This window comes from Vipera berus, assembly GCF_964194415.1.
Source record: "Vipera berus genome assembly, chromosome: 10".
NCBI classification, from domain to species: domain Eukaryota; kingdom Metazoa; phylum Chordata; class Lepidosauria; order Squamata; family Viperidae; genus Vipera; species Vipera berus.
This window is the reverse complement of record NC_138213.1, coordinates 15,997,450-16,012,428: the sequence shown is the minus strand read 5'-3', so window position 1 is coordinate 16,012,428 and position 14,979 is coordinate 15,997,450. Positions and strand designations below refer to the sequence as shown.

Sequence of the window (14,979 nt, the reverse complement as noted above, 5' to 3'; positions counted from 1 at the left end):
CTCCTCCTCCTCTTCCTCCCCCTCCCCCTCCCCCTCCCCCTCCCCCTCCCCCTCCCCCTCCCCTCCCTTACCCCACTCCTTTCTGGCATGATGAGGTTACCTGTTCTGAGATTCTGGGAGTTGAAGTCGACCCATCTACAAGTTGCCAAGATTGAGAAACGCTGCTAAGCAATTCTGGGGAGTTTTATTTTGCAGTTATGTCTACTTCTACAAATCCCTGTTCCTCAGCACCATCCCGTTTCTCCCTCTTTATCCGTGTGATGTCGTTTTGGCTGCATCAGGCACGGTGTTGAAGTTGCTTTCATCCCATACTAAAGGCAGTGCATCCCCTGGACTTTCAGATTTTCTTGAGTCAGAAACCCAGCAGTTCTTGCCACAACAATGTTGGCTGCAAGGATGGAAATTCCAGCCCAATTAAATCCCAGTTTATACTATCACATTAGTAGGAATAAAAGAGGAATTTTGCATGCTTTGCTTTTTTTTCCCCCTGGACATAGATCAGGGGCTCAGAAATCTTGCATTGAGCTCTCATTGCTTTCATATGCAGTTAGTCCTCGACTTACGATCATAACTGACCCCCAGAATTTGTGTTGCTAAGTGAGACAGTCAGTCACTAGGTGAATTTTACCCCATTTTACGACCTTTCTCGCCACAGTTGTTAAGTGAATCACTGTAGCTGTTAAGTTAGTAACCCTGGCTTCCCCATTGAATTTGCTTGTCAGAAAGTCGCAAAAGGGGACCACGTGACTCCAGGACACTGCAAGTGTCGTAAACGTGAGTCAGCTGCCAAGTGCTTGAATTTGGTCACATAACCGTGGGGATGCTGCAACGCTTGTAAGTATGAAAAACGGTCGTAAGTCAGTTTTTTTCAGGGAGGTGGTAACTTTGGTCATTAAATGAACTGTTTCAAGTCGAGGACTATTTCTAGTCCTTCAAAAAAAATTAGCTTCAGCTTCGTGCTGTGCATTTATTACATACCATAGCTTATCAGCACAAGATCCTGGGGCTCTTTTATCAACCTGGTGGAATAAGTTAATAGAGAAACTAAGGGCCAGGCTCCACAAAGGGAGAAGTTAAAAGATTACTTTGCCTCTCTTTATCTTGCCCAAAAATCTGGAGAACTCTAATCCTCTTTTCATATGGGATGAGCCTCCAGGCTAAATGGGTTGCAGATATAGAAACATTTTAAGCAGGTTTTTTTTAAGAAACACAGGAGTGGAACAAGTCATTCATTGGAAACGGTGCTACCCAATCCCTTCTAAAACACAGAATAATTACTCTCTTTGGACATTGTCATAGCCGTAAAGATTACGGGTAGTCCTCAACTTACAACAGTTTGTTTAGTGACTGTTCAAAGTTACAACAGCATTGGGGGAAAAATGAACTTACAATTGTTTTTCACGCAACCGTTGCAGCATCCACGTGGTCACGTGATCGAAATTCAGCCGCTTGTCGACTAACTCATATTTATTACAGTTGTAATGATGTCCTGGGGTCATGTGATCACCCTTTGCCACCTTCTCAGAAGGGCCTGGCTGAGGAATTCTGGGAGTTGAAGTCCACAAGGCATAAAAGGGCCAAGTCTGAAGACCGCTGTACTAAGTTAACAACTGCAGTGGTGGACTTAACAACTGTGGCAAGAAAGATGATAAAATGGGGCAAAGCTCATTTAACAACTGGGTCACTTAGCAACAGAAATTTTGAGCTCAGTTGTGATCATAAGTCCAAGACAGCCTGTGCCATCCTGAAGACATGGGCTGAAACAGGTTTGCAAATCATCATCTGTGGTTTAAATGGGGTAACTGAATTAGCAAAGCCCAAACAGAGCTGGGAGGCAGCTGGTCTGGAGATGGGCATGCACAGATGATAAGCAAGGATCTGAATCGGTCTGCATCCCCTAACCTAGATGTGTTTGGAGAGATTCCAGACCTCAATAACTTTTGGCCAAACATATCTGAAGGGTACAGTATCGCATTAAGGAAATTTTATTTAAATCATAAACAAACCACTGCCAAAATCAAAAACAGCCCAAATGTGCGGATGATGGGTCACAGGAATAGAGAACTGCAGAAACAGTAGCTGCTGGACAGAGCCGCCTAAAGAAGCTGTATTTGTATTTTTCATAACTTGTAGGTACGTGTCTACATGTATGCAAATTTAATGAAGATCTGCACAGTTTGTTCTATATAATAGTAGTTACTTAATTCTGCAGAGAGTTTGCTGAGTAGGCACTACTAGTGCTAGTCTCTGTTAGGGATGAGCTACCTCTTATTTGTAATTGTCCTGTTCTTCCCATTCCTGAAATCAAGAAGGGCTCAGTCGTAAGGTTCTAGATTTGTTGTAGGAGGAGTGGCAGACCCTGGGGTAGGAGTCAAAAGAGGAATCAGCCTAGAGTTTCTACATAGCCACAAATGGACTAAGTCAAAGCCCTCTTGAACGCCATTGACTTTTATGCAGCACCAAAATAGTGCTGAGACTTGAGTAGATGACCTACATACGTGAAGTTCCAATTAAACTGATGCATAATTACTCGTTCACAGGAATCTACTCAACTCACGGTTAGCACTGAATGAGGAACTGCCTTGGGAATACCAGGGGGGATGGCTTGACTGGAAAGTCAACACAACTTCCTCATCTTGAAAAGAAAGTGGTAGATGATCTCTGCAACATGCCAAGAAATGGTGATTGCTTGGAATTAGTCACTCAGAGTCAAGCTTGAATGAGGATGTCTCTATTATTCTTTTCCCTTCCCTCCTTCACATCTGTGGTCCTGACTTTTGTCTACTTCCTTCCATATTTACGTGTAGGTGCCCGATACTGATTGCTTAAACCAAAGATTGGGTGTAGCTTTTAGTCTGACATGAAAAGCCCCGTTTTCTCTTTTCTTCCTTTGTTGGCTGGCCTACGGACTAATCTTTGTACATGCTCAGTTAAGCAATAGATAAGACCTTAAAAACAAAGGAAGAATATTATTGCTCCATTGTGAAATTATTGAACCCAAGTGCTTGTAGGATAGTCTTCTACAGCCTTAATTTCACTTTTTAGAATTGAGTTGAGTGACAATAGAATAACTCCCCCCCCCTCATTGGCAATCCTTTTCACGGTTCCTCCCATTTTCAGCCCCCAAAATGGAGGCAGTTCCTGCCTGTAGGAACATAAGCATGACCTGTCAACACGCCTTTGGTGTCTTCTGTTGACAAGGCCTACCTTGGCTCAAACAAGAGACAGTCAAAACCCAAGTTTTGGTGTCCATCTCCACGTTTACATTCGGTTGGCTGTAAAGCAACAACATACAATGAGCAGCAGAAAATGCCCTTTAAACAAGGCGAGGCAAACCTTTTGCAGCTGCTGAGTGGCATAAAATGCGTGCTATAGTAGCATAAAGAGTGTAACACAAGGAGTTGCTTTGCTGCAAAGGGAAAAAAGACAGGTGCTGGCCCTCCGCCAGTCTCTGACTGGCTAAACACGCCACACGGCTTCTCTACACTCCCACTAAATGGCCAAAATCTCGTTTAACTGGTTTTGGAATCTGCTGTTCCATCACGTTTTCTCTCCTGGGCTCAAGCCTTTCATGTAGCTTAAGCTTTTAAAAAAAAACAACCAAAAAAAACCAGCGCTGCATCTTGACAAATGTAAAGAATGTTGCACAGGATGTTGTGTTCGCACTGGCCACAGCTCAGCCGAAGCCAGCAGGTTAAGGAATGTTTTAATGTAGAGGTAGTCCTCGACTTACGACTGCAGTTGGGCCCCAAAATTTCTGTTGCTAAGTAAGATATTTGTTAAGTGGACTTTTGCCCCCATTCTATGACCTTTCTTGCCACAATTGTTAAGTGAGTCACCGCAGTTGTTAAGTTAGTAACACAGTTGTTAAGTGAATCTGGCTTCCCCATTGATTGGCTTGTCGGAAGGTCACAAAAGGGGACCACAGGACACTGCAACTGTTGTAAATGTGAGTCAATTGTCAAGCATCTGAATTTTGATTCCTTGACGATAGGGATGCTACAACAGTCATAAGTGTGAAAAACAGTCGTAAGTCACTTTTTTCACTGCTGCTGTAACTTTGAATGGTCACTAAATGAACAGTTGTAAGTCAAGGACCACCTGCACAGGCAGCCTCAGTAAGTGGGTTAGATCCTAATTCATTGAGGCTTTTGGTGGACTGTCAGGCCAGATTTGCATTCAAACCTCCATTTGGCATGAACTTCACTAAATAATCTTTGGTTACTGACTGAGTTTCAGGAGGAGACAAGCTTAAACACACACACACACACACACACACAGAGAGAGAGAGAGAGAGAGAGAGAGAGAGAGAGAGAGAGAGAGAGAGAGAGAGAGAGAGAGAGAGACAGAGACAGAGACAGAGACAGAGACAGAGACAGAGAGAGAAAGAGAGTCAGAGAGAGAGACACAGAGAGACAGTCCGAGAGAGAGAGAGAGAGAGAGAGAGAGAGACAGAGAGAGAGAGACAGACAGACAGACAGAGAGAAAGAGACAGTAAGAGTCAGAAAGAGAGACACACAGAGAGAGACACAGAGAGACAGTCTGAGAGAGAGAGAGAGACAGAGAGGAGAGAGAGAGAGAGAGAGAGAGAGAGAGAGAGAGAGAGAGAGAGAGAGAGAGAGAGAGAGAGAGAGAGAGAGAGAGAGAGAGAGAGAGAGAGAGAGAGAGAGAGAGAGAGAGAGAGACTATAAAACCCCATTTTTTCTGTCCATCAAAGCCCTGTTCTGGTCTTATCGACTAAAAACTGCTCAGTTCGCCACACCTGCATCATACAGATGTTTTAGAAACTGTCTAAACTGCACAATAAGTTCTAAAAGTAAGTATGACACAGCTGAAAAACAAAGCTAGTCATTCTCTCTACAAGCCAGATGACTCCGGGATGACCTTCCCTACGTTGCAACCTGTTTTCCTCTTTAAAAAATAATAATAATACTTTGCCTATCACAGATTGCAGACTTCCATTTCAATACAGGCCGTCCTTGACTTACAACAGTTTATTTAGTGACCGTTCAAAGTTACAATAGCATTGGAAAAAGTGACTTAGGACCATTTTTCAGAGTTATGACTGTTGCAGCCTTCCCCTCCCCCCCAGGATCAGGTGATTTACATTCGGACGCTTGACGACTGACTCACATGTATGACGGTGGCAGCGTCCCAGGGTCACGTGATTCCCCTTTTGCGACCTTCTGACAATCAAGGTCAAAGGGGAATCCAGATTCACGTAACAATCATGTTACCAATTTAACAACTGCGGTGATTCACTTAACCAATGTGGTGAGAAAAGTCGTAAAGTGGGGCAAAACTCAACTGGACAAATTTCTCACTTAGCAACATCAACTTTGGGCTCAACTATGCTTGTATGCTGAGGACTACGTGTATAACCTCTTGAGCTGGTTTTTTCTACGAACAATCTGGGAAGCAGAAAAAGGGAAGGAAAGGAGAGTTGCATTAGGCTTTCTGAAGACAATTTAAAAATACAGCTGAAGTCATAGCATAAAATAAGGATGCAACCTAACATATATTTTGGTCCATGACCAAAGTTACAACGGCACAAAGAAAAGTGACTTATAATTGATCCTCACATCCTTAGAACAATCATCCAGTGGAACAACCTGCCTCCAGAAGCGGTGAATGCTCCAACACTGGAAGTTTTTAAGAAGAGACTGGACAGCCATTTGTCCAAAATGGTATAGGGTTTCCTGCCTGAGCAGGGGGTTGGACTAGAAGACCTCCAAGGCCCCTTCCATCATCATCATCATCATCAATAATAATAATAATAATAATAATAATAATAATAATAATAATAATAATAATAATAATAATAATAATTGTTGCAGCCTCTCCACAGCCATGTGGTCAGAATTTGGGAACCTGGCAACCAGCATGTATTTGCAGCATCCCATAGTTATGTGACTGCCGTTTATGCCAGCTTCCGCCAGTGAAGGTCAACAGAAGAAGCTGATTTGTTTAACGGCCACGTAATTCTCTTCAACTACATTGATTCACTTAACAACCGTGGTTAAAACCTGAGGCGTGACCCACTTAACAATCTGTCTTGCTTAGCAGTGCAAATTTGGGTCTCTGTTGTGGTGGTAAATCAAGGACTATCTGTAGGTGTGCTGGTAAGACACATCAATCAATCAATTTATTATTACAACCAAAGGCCAACACATAAATTAAACGTTCAAATAAAACAAAACTAAACAGAACCAACACAAGAAAGACCTAGCAATAATTACAATTAATGTTGTAATCAATGGGTGACCCAGGTCTGCCTAGTTTTACAGACAGTATAACAAAAACTAGCTACCTTCAGAAAAACTGAATCATACTGGCCTGACAAAATAAAATACATTGAGTATAGTCCAAGGGTAGGCAACCTTGGCTATTTTATGACTCATGGACTTCAACTCCCAGAATTCCTGAGTCAGCATGACTCAGGAATTCTGGGAGTTGAAGTCCATGAGTCATAAAAGAGCCGAGGTTGCCTACCCCTGGTATAGTCTAATGCTGGATAAAAACACGTAATAAAATTAATTATAAAAGATTATTTAAAAGATCTAAAATGTTTGTTTATATTTCTGGCGAATTCCCAATGCTGCTGTGCAGAATCTAGCCACCTGCCTCGGGATCACCGCCTGCTCATCCTTAAGCAGCCACTGGAGATAAATACTTTCTGAATGACCAAGATACCTATCAATTATGGGGAGGATATGGTTTTTCCGAATAGCTCTAGAGAAGGAACATCAAAAGAGTATGTGTCCCATGGTCTCCACCTCTCCTGAGCCACAGGAGCAGAGTCTTTCAGCCAATGGTGTCTTTTTATACTTGCCGTACAGGGCGGCCGATGGAAACGCATGGCACCGTGCAAGCGAGAATGCTTTCCGGTGATCGGTAAGACACATGAAATCCTGTTTTACTGGAAAGCAAACATCACTATTTTTCAGTCAGGACTGTTTTCCTTGTTTGTTTGTTTGCCTGTTTATTGGCTTGCTTAAGGCTTTGGTGCTCCAGTCAAAAATAATTCTAAGCCTTAGTAAGTAAAGATAGATAGATAGATAGATAGATAGATAGATAGATAGATAGATAGATAGATAGATAGATAGATAGATAGATAGATAGATAGATAGATAGATAGATAGATAGATAGATAGACAGACAGACAGACAGACCGACCAGACAGACCAGACAGACCAGACAGATAGACAGACAGACAGACATAGACATAGACATAGACAGATAAATATAGATATATAGCCAGAAAGAAGGCTGTGAAAATATCTACAGATCCTTCCTGGACATAAACTGTTTCAACTTCTTCCCTCAAGATGACCCTATAGGCATTGCACACCAAAACAACTAGACACAAGGACAGCTCCCCCCCCCCCATGCCATCACTCTGCTAAACAGCTAAATCCCAAAACACTGTCAAACTACTTAGTAAGGCTGTATTATTCTTCTCATCTTTCCTGTTACCTAACTTCTTACGATGATAACTTTGTTGCTTATATCTTACGATTTATATTAATTGTTTTATTTAGTACCCTACTATGATTTGTTGCTTTTGCTTATTTAGTATCCTATGACTATCACTAAGTGTTGTATCTTATGATTTATTTTATGATCATGATTTATCACTTGTTGCCTGTATGCACCACTTGTTGCTTATGCACCGGAGACAAATTCCTTGTGTATCCAAACACACTTGGCCAATAAAGAATTCTATTTTATAATACTACGGTATGTGTAACATTGAGAGCAGTTGTTCCCCAGCTTTATTGCAAGAAAGGTGTTTGGATTTGTTTGTTTTTTTCAATCAGCAAACAGAACATGGTTTCCAAATACCTTTTGATCTGGTGGCTACCCAATAGATTTGAAACTGCTACATGAGCAGAAGGTAGGAATGTGCACACTTTGTGGTTGATTTCATTTGTGGCACTTGTGTGATCTGATGGGTTTTAGGATAAGCACCTTATGTGAGACCCCAACTGTTGCAGTTTGTAAATCATGGTTTATGGCTTAGCAGGCAGTTTGAGCCCAGCCTTTGTGGTTTATTCAATGAATCAAAGTTCATTAAACCAGAGCTTGGTACTGTGCAAACTGGGATAATGAGAGAAAAAGAATAGTTTTAAGAAAATAAATAAGATGGAGAAGACTCCCCATTTTCTTCTTCAGTTTGAAGAAACTTTGAATTTTATGTGCTATAGTCCTGTGTCAGCTTGACCTCAGTGGCTAACGCTTCAGTTCTGCTTTCCACAAATTTTTCTAAGTCATTCTGTGTCTGCACTTCCTTCCCAAAATATACTTACCCTTCATTCAATTATTCTCAAAGTGCAAATTTTATTATGGCTAGCAGTTATAACATCAGTTTAGATGATGGGGGCTGAGGGCTGCACTTGGAGTGGACAGTGGGGACCAAAATAATGCAGAATCACCTTTTTTTTGTCTTGTTCTGCTGCTACATGGAGAGATCTGGAAAGAAGTTCAGAAAATCTATGCAATTATTCAATCCTGATTCAAGCGTCTTTTCCTTACAAAGGGAACAATTGATCAGTGGAACAGCTTGCCTTCAGAAGTTATGGGTACTCCATCACTGGAGGGTTTCAAGAAGAGATTGGACAACCATTTTTCTGGAATAGTTTAGGGTTTCCTGCGTGAGCAGGGGGTTGGACTAGATGACCTCCAAGGTACCTTCCGACTCCGTCGTTCTGTATTCTGTTTGAATTCTCTCTATCCTAGGTCCAATAGAAGAGACTTCCAAATCTGATTATTTAAGCAATGTATTTCCTTGAGAGGGAAAAACACACACACACACACACACACACACACACACACACACACCTTAATTCTAGTTATGAATATGTCTTTGCAAAACCGTAGAAATTAGTTCTGCTTCATGAAAATGACAGCGCAAACTTTCCCCCTTCCTTATCAATTCCCATTCTGTTCCTGTGCTCAAATAACAGCCGTTACACGCCCACAAAACAAACTCCAAGAAAGTGCAAGAGCCCAAATTATGTTTCTGTCAATATTGGCATCCAGACTGCTTCTCGGAGGGGAAGACTGCTGAATTTCAGTGTTTTGCCACGAGGCAGGCATTGCAGTGCACCCTTTTAAAAACTTGCACACAACTTTTAACCCTTGTTTGTTTCCACCTGTGATTTACTGCACTCTTTTCCAACAGTGCAGGGCTGGAGACCCTTTTGAAAGTCAAACCTATAAGGGTTACAAGGTGGTAATAAAACTGCTCATGCCTGAAATGCTAAAGAAAGAAATAAAAAATTGGGGGAAAGGTTGGTTTTCTTGCTTCTATCCAGAAACTACCATCTTTTCTCTATAATGAAGCCTAATGTAATCAAACCGGTCAGTCCTAGAGGAGATCAACCCTGACTGCTCTTTAGAAGGCCAGAAGGCCAGATCCTGAAGCTAAAACTCAAATACTTTGGCCACCTAATGAGAAGGCAGGACTCACTGGAGAAGAGCCTAATGTTGGGAAAGATTGAGGGCAAGAGAAGAAGGGGACGACAGAGAATGAGGTGGCTGGATGGAGTCACTGAAGCAGGAGGCGTGAGCTTAAATGGACTCCAGAAGATGGTAGAGGACAGGAAGGCCTGGAGGAACGTTGTCCATGGGGTCACGATGGGTCGGACACGACTTCGCAACTAACAACAACAACAACAATGTAATCCTAGATAAAAAGCTCCATTGCCTGGAGCTAATTTAGAAATTGCAACTGGATATAGATCGTTCCTTGACATATGACAACAATTGAGCCCAAAATTTATGTTGCTAAGTGAGACAGTTGTTAAGTGAATTTTGCCCCATTTTACAACCTTTCTTGCCACGGTTGTTAAGTGAATCACCACAGTTGCTAAGTTAGTAACATGGTTGTTAAGTGAATCTGGCTTCCCCATTAACTTCGCTGGTGAGAAGATCGGCAAAAGTGACCACATGACTCCAGGACATGGCAACCGTCGTAATTATGAATCAATTGTCAAGTGTTTTAATTTTGATCACGTGACTATGGGGAGACCGCCACAGTCGCACATGTGAAAAATGGTCAGGAGTCACTTTTTTTCAGAGCCATTGTAACTTCGAACAGGCACTAGATGTACTGTTGTAAGTTGAGGATTACCTGTGTTTCCGACCCTATTAAGTTGTGAGATGGGAACTTAGGTTGCAGACTTGTAAGTGTGAATATTTTTCCCTTCTCTTTTCAGTTCAGCCAACTGGTTTCCAATGACCTGAAAGTTCTGGGAAGGAGCTCATACACTTTCTGCACCGATGGCCAGCCCCTTATTCGACAAGTTCTCCATCCAGAAGCATCCAAAAAGGTAAGCTACTAATGCAGGGGTAGGCAACCTCGGCTCTTTTATGACTCATGGACTTCTGACTCAGGAATTCTGGGAGTTGAAGTCCATGAGTCATAAAAGAGCCGAGGTTGCCTACCCCTGTACTAATGGGATCCTGGCTATAAATCAGGACAACCCAGGGCTTGCTGATTTTCTGCTGGGATTCCCGATGCCCTTCAAATCTGAAATTAACAATACAGTGAAACTAGCATGGCTAATGGCCGTAATAACTTGAAAATTATGGGCTACCGATTACAACACATCCTCTTCCTTTGAGTTTTATTTTATTGTGAAATCAACATTCAAGCTCAACCCTTTTTTAAAAAAAAAATCCTCTACGTCAGTGTATCTTAACGTTGGCAGTTTGAAGATGTTTGGACTTCAACTCCCAGAATTGCCCAGCCAGATGGCTGGGGAATTCTGGGAGTTGAAGTCCACATATCTTCAAATTGCCAATGTTAAGAAACACTGCTCTTCATTTTACCTTTTTCCCAACTGGACACAAGAACTCTAATTTCTTTAGATCGTACAAATAACGCACTACAAAAAACACACCCTTGACTCTTTTTTTTATTGAAAAGTTTTGCAATACATTTTTTTTAAAAAACAAAACCCTCCCAACCCCCTCCCCTCTCCTCAACCCTCCCCAACACCTCCCTCCCCTCCCCCTCCCCCCTCCCCGACTTCCCAGAGCTCAATACAGGGTATAAATATACAAATAATCATAGTCTACCTTAAGCAAACAACAATAAAATATTAAATCTATTGCACTTTAACTCTTATAAAATAACTACAAGCAATTTAAATATCACATCAATACTTATTCAAATGCTAGATGAAACTTTTTAGTCCCATATTTATTCTGGATATAATCAATCCATCTTCTCCACTCCACAATATATCTCTGTTGCGACTGGTCTTTCAAGTACGCTGAGATCTTTGCCATTTCCGCCAGATTGGAAACTTTTAAAGTCCATTCTTCTATAGTCGGCAGTTCTTCCTTCTTCCAATATTGCGCTACTAAAAGTCTCGCTGCCGTAATTAAGTTCAACATCAGCTTAGTGTCCACAACAGTAGTATCAGTAATAACTCTTTTTTAATCTAGCATAAGATCATGACTTCTTCAAGTCAAACTGAAGAACTCCTTGTGACTTATGCAGATCATAAATCAAGGAAACTACGCATCCGAGGTTTGCTATTTCCTTCTTCTGGGGATATATTTTTTTTCAACTTTTCAGTGTGGTTCACAGCCCTAGGATGTCCTAACAGGCCTGAGTAGCACTTGAACAAGACTGACTTCAGTGAACTTTTCAAAATTACACAAGCACAGACATATTGGTAGAAATGTATAGATAAGTGCCCCCAGTCTGGCTAGTTTTAAGGCAGTAGGATTAGCATAGCTTTTGGCTAAGCTTTCTAATTTGCAAGCGAAAAGAGTTTTTGAGTTGAAGGCTGGTGTTTCTATTGATGATCCACAGAAAAAACATCTTTGTTATTGTCTTCAATCATATTCTAAATACCAGAAGAATCCATGACACATTGCATCTAATGGAATCAGTTCAGTGGTGCTGATTTTGATTGAATTAAGGTTCTATATTTAGTCTAATTTAACTAGCCTAATGGTCTTAATCTTCTCTAACATCCCTTCCTTTCCTTCTCCCATCCAGGAACTCTTGGGAATTGCAGTTTTAAATTAGCTTTGTCAACATTCTATGTTTTATGTTTCTATCTTTGCTGATAATTTGACGAATTATAGTTCCTAAAATACTAATGGGCAGATCAGATTTATAATAGAAATGTGAGCTAAGCACCTAGAAAGCCTTACACAAACAGAAATTTGAATGCACCATTAAAAAAATTGTTTCCATTTACAGCTTTATTTTCATATGAAAGGCACCTGTAATCTAGATTTGTAGGAAAACTTAATTTAATCATTCTGACTTGAAATTAATCCCAAGCACCTTTGACTGAAACAATCATTATCTGTCACTCCTCTGTTCATTCAACCATCCTTTTCCTTCCTCTGTTTCTCCGAGGTGCACACGATTTCACGTAATATTTTGAATGTGAAACACTTCGAGCTTGAAAGGGGCTCATCTGAACATATTGGAAGGGTTTGGAGAGAGAAACCAACCACCCCTTAGTAGCAAATTCAAGATGTTTTGCCTACTATTAAGGGCAAAGCTGCTTAGTCCTTTCCTTTTGCTTGGAGCAGAACATATTGGTTAATGATTGGCAAATAAATTGCAATGAAAGGGTTTCCATGTTGCTCACTTTGAAAGAGCTTTATGGGACAAACTTGGGGAGAATCAAGGTCCAGGTTCTGGAATGTTCCAAGGGATTTCCATGAATGCTCTACATTATTCTCGTCTATCTATCTCTCCATCCATCCATCCATCCATCCATCTATTCCCCATCCTGCCTGCCTTCATTATTTTTACAAATAACTAAAATAGGCAAACAAATCCAACACACCTTCGTCCTATTTTACCCCACAAAACAATCCTGTGAGGGGGGCTGGGCTGAGAACAAGTGACTGGCCCAAGGTATCTATCCAAGTTTCATGGCCAAGGTAGGACTAGAACTCATGGTCTCCAGCTTTTAAGTCTTGTGCCTTAACCACTAGACCAAACTGGCTCTCTTTTGTAAAAAAATTAAAATAAAAAAAAATCAAACAGTAACACAACGAAAGAATTCAAGTAGAGATTGGGCAACTCTGGAGGACTTGAACTCACGGTCTCACAGTTTAGCCTGGTGTTAAACTGCTAGACTCAGTTGGTTCCAAATATTCATTATCTCCTTTTTATGTTACCCCCATTACAGAATCTTCTGCTGTCCGACTGTTTTTATTCATTTTATGATCTACGGAAAGAATTTCATGACTGCTATCCCAGCTCAGCCGCCGTGAAGGATCAAACTATACAATCTATGGCAGAATGTATCCTTTGCAAAGTTGTGTCATAAGCAAAGTGGGATTTCTGACCTTCCAGAAGTTGTTAAGTGACAATCCCTTGGCTAGGCTGGTTGGCTCATGCTGAGAGTTGTAATTCTGTCATAGCCAATACACTCCAGCTTCTCTACTTCTGACCTCCCTTTTTTTCTAACACAGGGATATTTTGAAGCATGAAGTGGGCTCTGAATGGGTGCTACCAAGTCTTAAGCCGAGTCTGTCAAAATGCAGATGCATTCATCATAAAGATGAAGTTGGTCTAAACGTCAGTGCTATCAAGCATTGTAGATAAATGCAACAGTACCTAGGAAAGCCTCAACACACATAATCTTTTACTCTCATTGGAAATCATTTCATTAAAAATACGAAAAGAAAGCACAGATGTGCATAAAATACTCATAGGCAAGCGTTTTGTCTTTGCAAATCCTGGAAAGAAAGGATCCTGGAAGTGGGGGATGCAGGGAACGCTGTGCAATGAAAGCTTCTTAGCCACATGAAGTCAGGATCACATCAAAGCAAAATCAAAGCCTACCAGAGAGGAAATCGTGTCAGACCAGGGTCAGCTGGCATATAGTCCCTTAGGGTCCCTAGCTAGTGAAGGCGAGGGATCTAGGGTCCAAACCATAAACATCCCTGTTTATTTTATTTTATTTATCAAATTTATTGGCTGCTCATCTTTCCACAAGTAACTCTGGGCGGCTTACAATATTAAAAAGTAAAACTAGATAAATGGAACGCTACAAAACTATAAAATGTAAAATGCAATGTACGATCGCTAAAAGCTGGGGGAGGGAGCCCCTAGGGTGAGGAGGGGGAAGGTAGTGATCTGATATTAAACTATAAGCCCACCTCCAACATCAACCCTCTCCTTTGGAGCCCCAGGCCAAGTGGTGGAGCCAGGTCTTTAAGCTCTTACAGAAGGTGAGGCCGGTGAGAGAAGACCTCACTCCCGGGGACAAGATGTTCCAGAGGACAGGCGCGATGCCAGAGAAGGTCCTTCTCCTGGAATTTCCTGGCCAATAGGGCCCGCACCATGCCTCCTAGGTCAGCAAGGGTGGGACAGGCCAATCTCAGTGGGATGAGATGGTCCCTCAAATCGCCTGGACCCAGGCCGTGCAGAACTTTGAAGATGTTTACCAGCACCTTGGCTTGTACCTGGAAGCAAGCTGGCAGCCTCTGTAGCTCATGGAACAGTGGCGTTTCATGGGCCACACTTGGGGCCCCAAGAACTGCCCACAGTTCGTAAGCATCTCTGTGGTTGGCGAAATCCTTTCCCAGTCTTTTCTTAAACTTATCACCTAGATGTCGGCTATGGGATAGATGAAAGCGAGGAGGACTTTGGAGTATGGCAAGTGAAAGCCATGGTAGCCATTGTTTTCAGCATGCTTCCCGATACGTGCAGTAAGTGAAAATCTGAGTCTCAGGCTGGGCCTGTTTTTCTCCTCCATCAGAAGCATCTTGTCTCTCCTTGGTGTATGCCCAGGCTCTTTCACCTCTTCATTTCGGTCTGTTGCAGATCACAGGTTTACCACCCCAGAAACAGTGAAGTACAAGTACGAAACAGGACCCTGGTAAGTGTTTTTCCCCTCATAGGATGGCACCAAATGGAAGCTGGATGGGTGGTGGTGCTGGCGGTGGCTGAGATGACTCTGGAGTACCTGGAGCCTGGTTTTAATC

At 41.9% G+C, this 14,979-nt stretch overlaps 1 protein-coding gene across 1 annotated transcript in view; it reads left to right on the top strand.

Annotated features, from left to right (window-relative positions):
• Positions 1-14,979, top strand: part of ESRP2 (epithelial splicing regulatory protein 2) — a 58,038-nt gene that overhangs the window by 18,807 nt on the left and 24,252 nt on the right. Inside the window, exons 3-6 of the mRNA XM_081336052.1 lie at positions 10,221-10,334; positions 13,176-13,290; positions 14,605-14,703; positions 14,819-14,873. Of these exons, the coding sequence (XP_081192178.1) occupies positions 10,221-10,334; positions 13,176-13,290; positions 14,605-14,703; positions 14,819-14,873 (383 nt within the window). The remainder of the gene's footprint in view (positions 1-10,220; positions 10,335-13,175; positions 13,291-14,604; positions 14,704-14,818; positions 14,874-14,979) is intronic.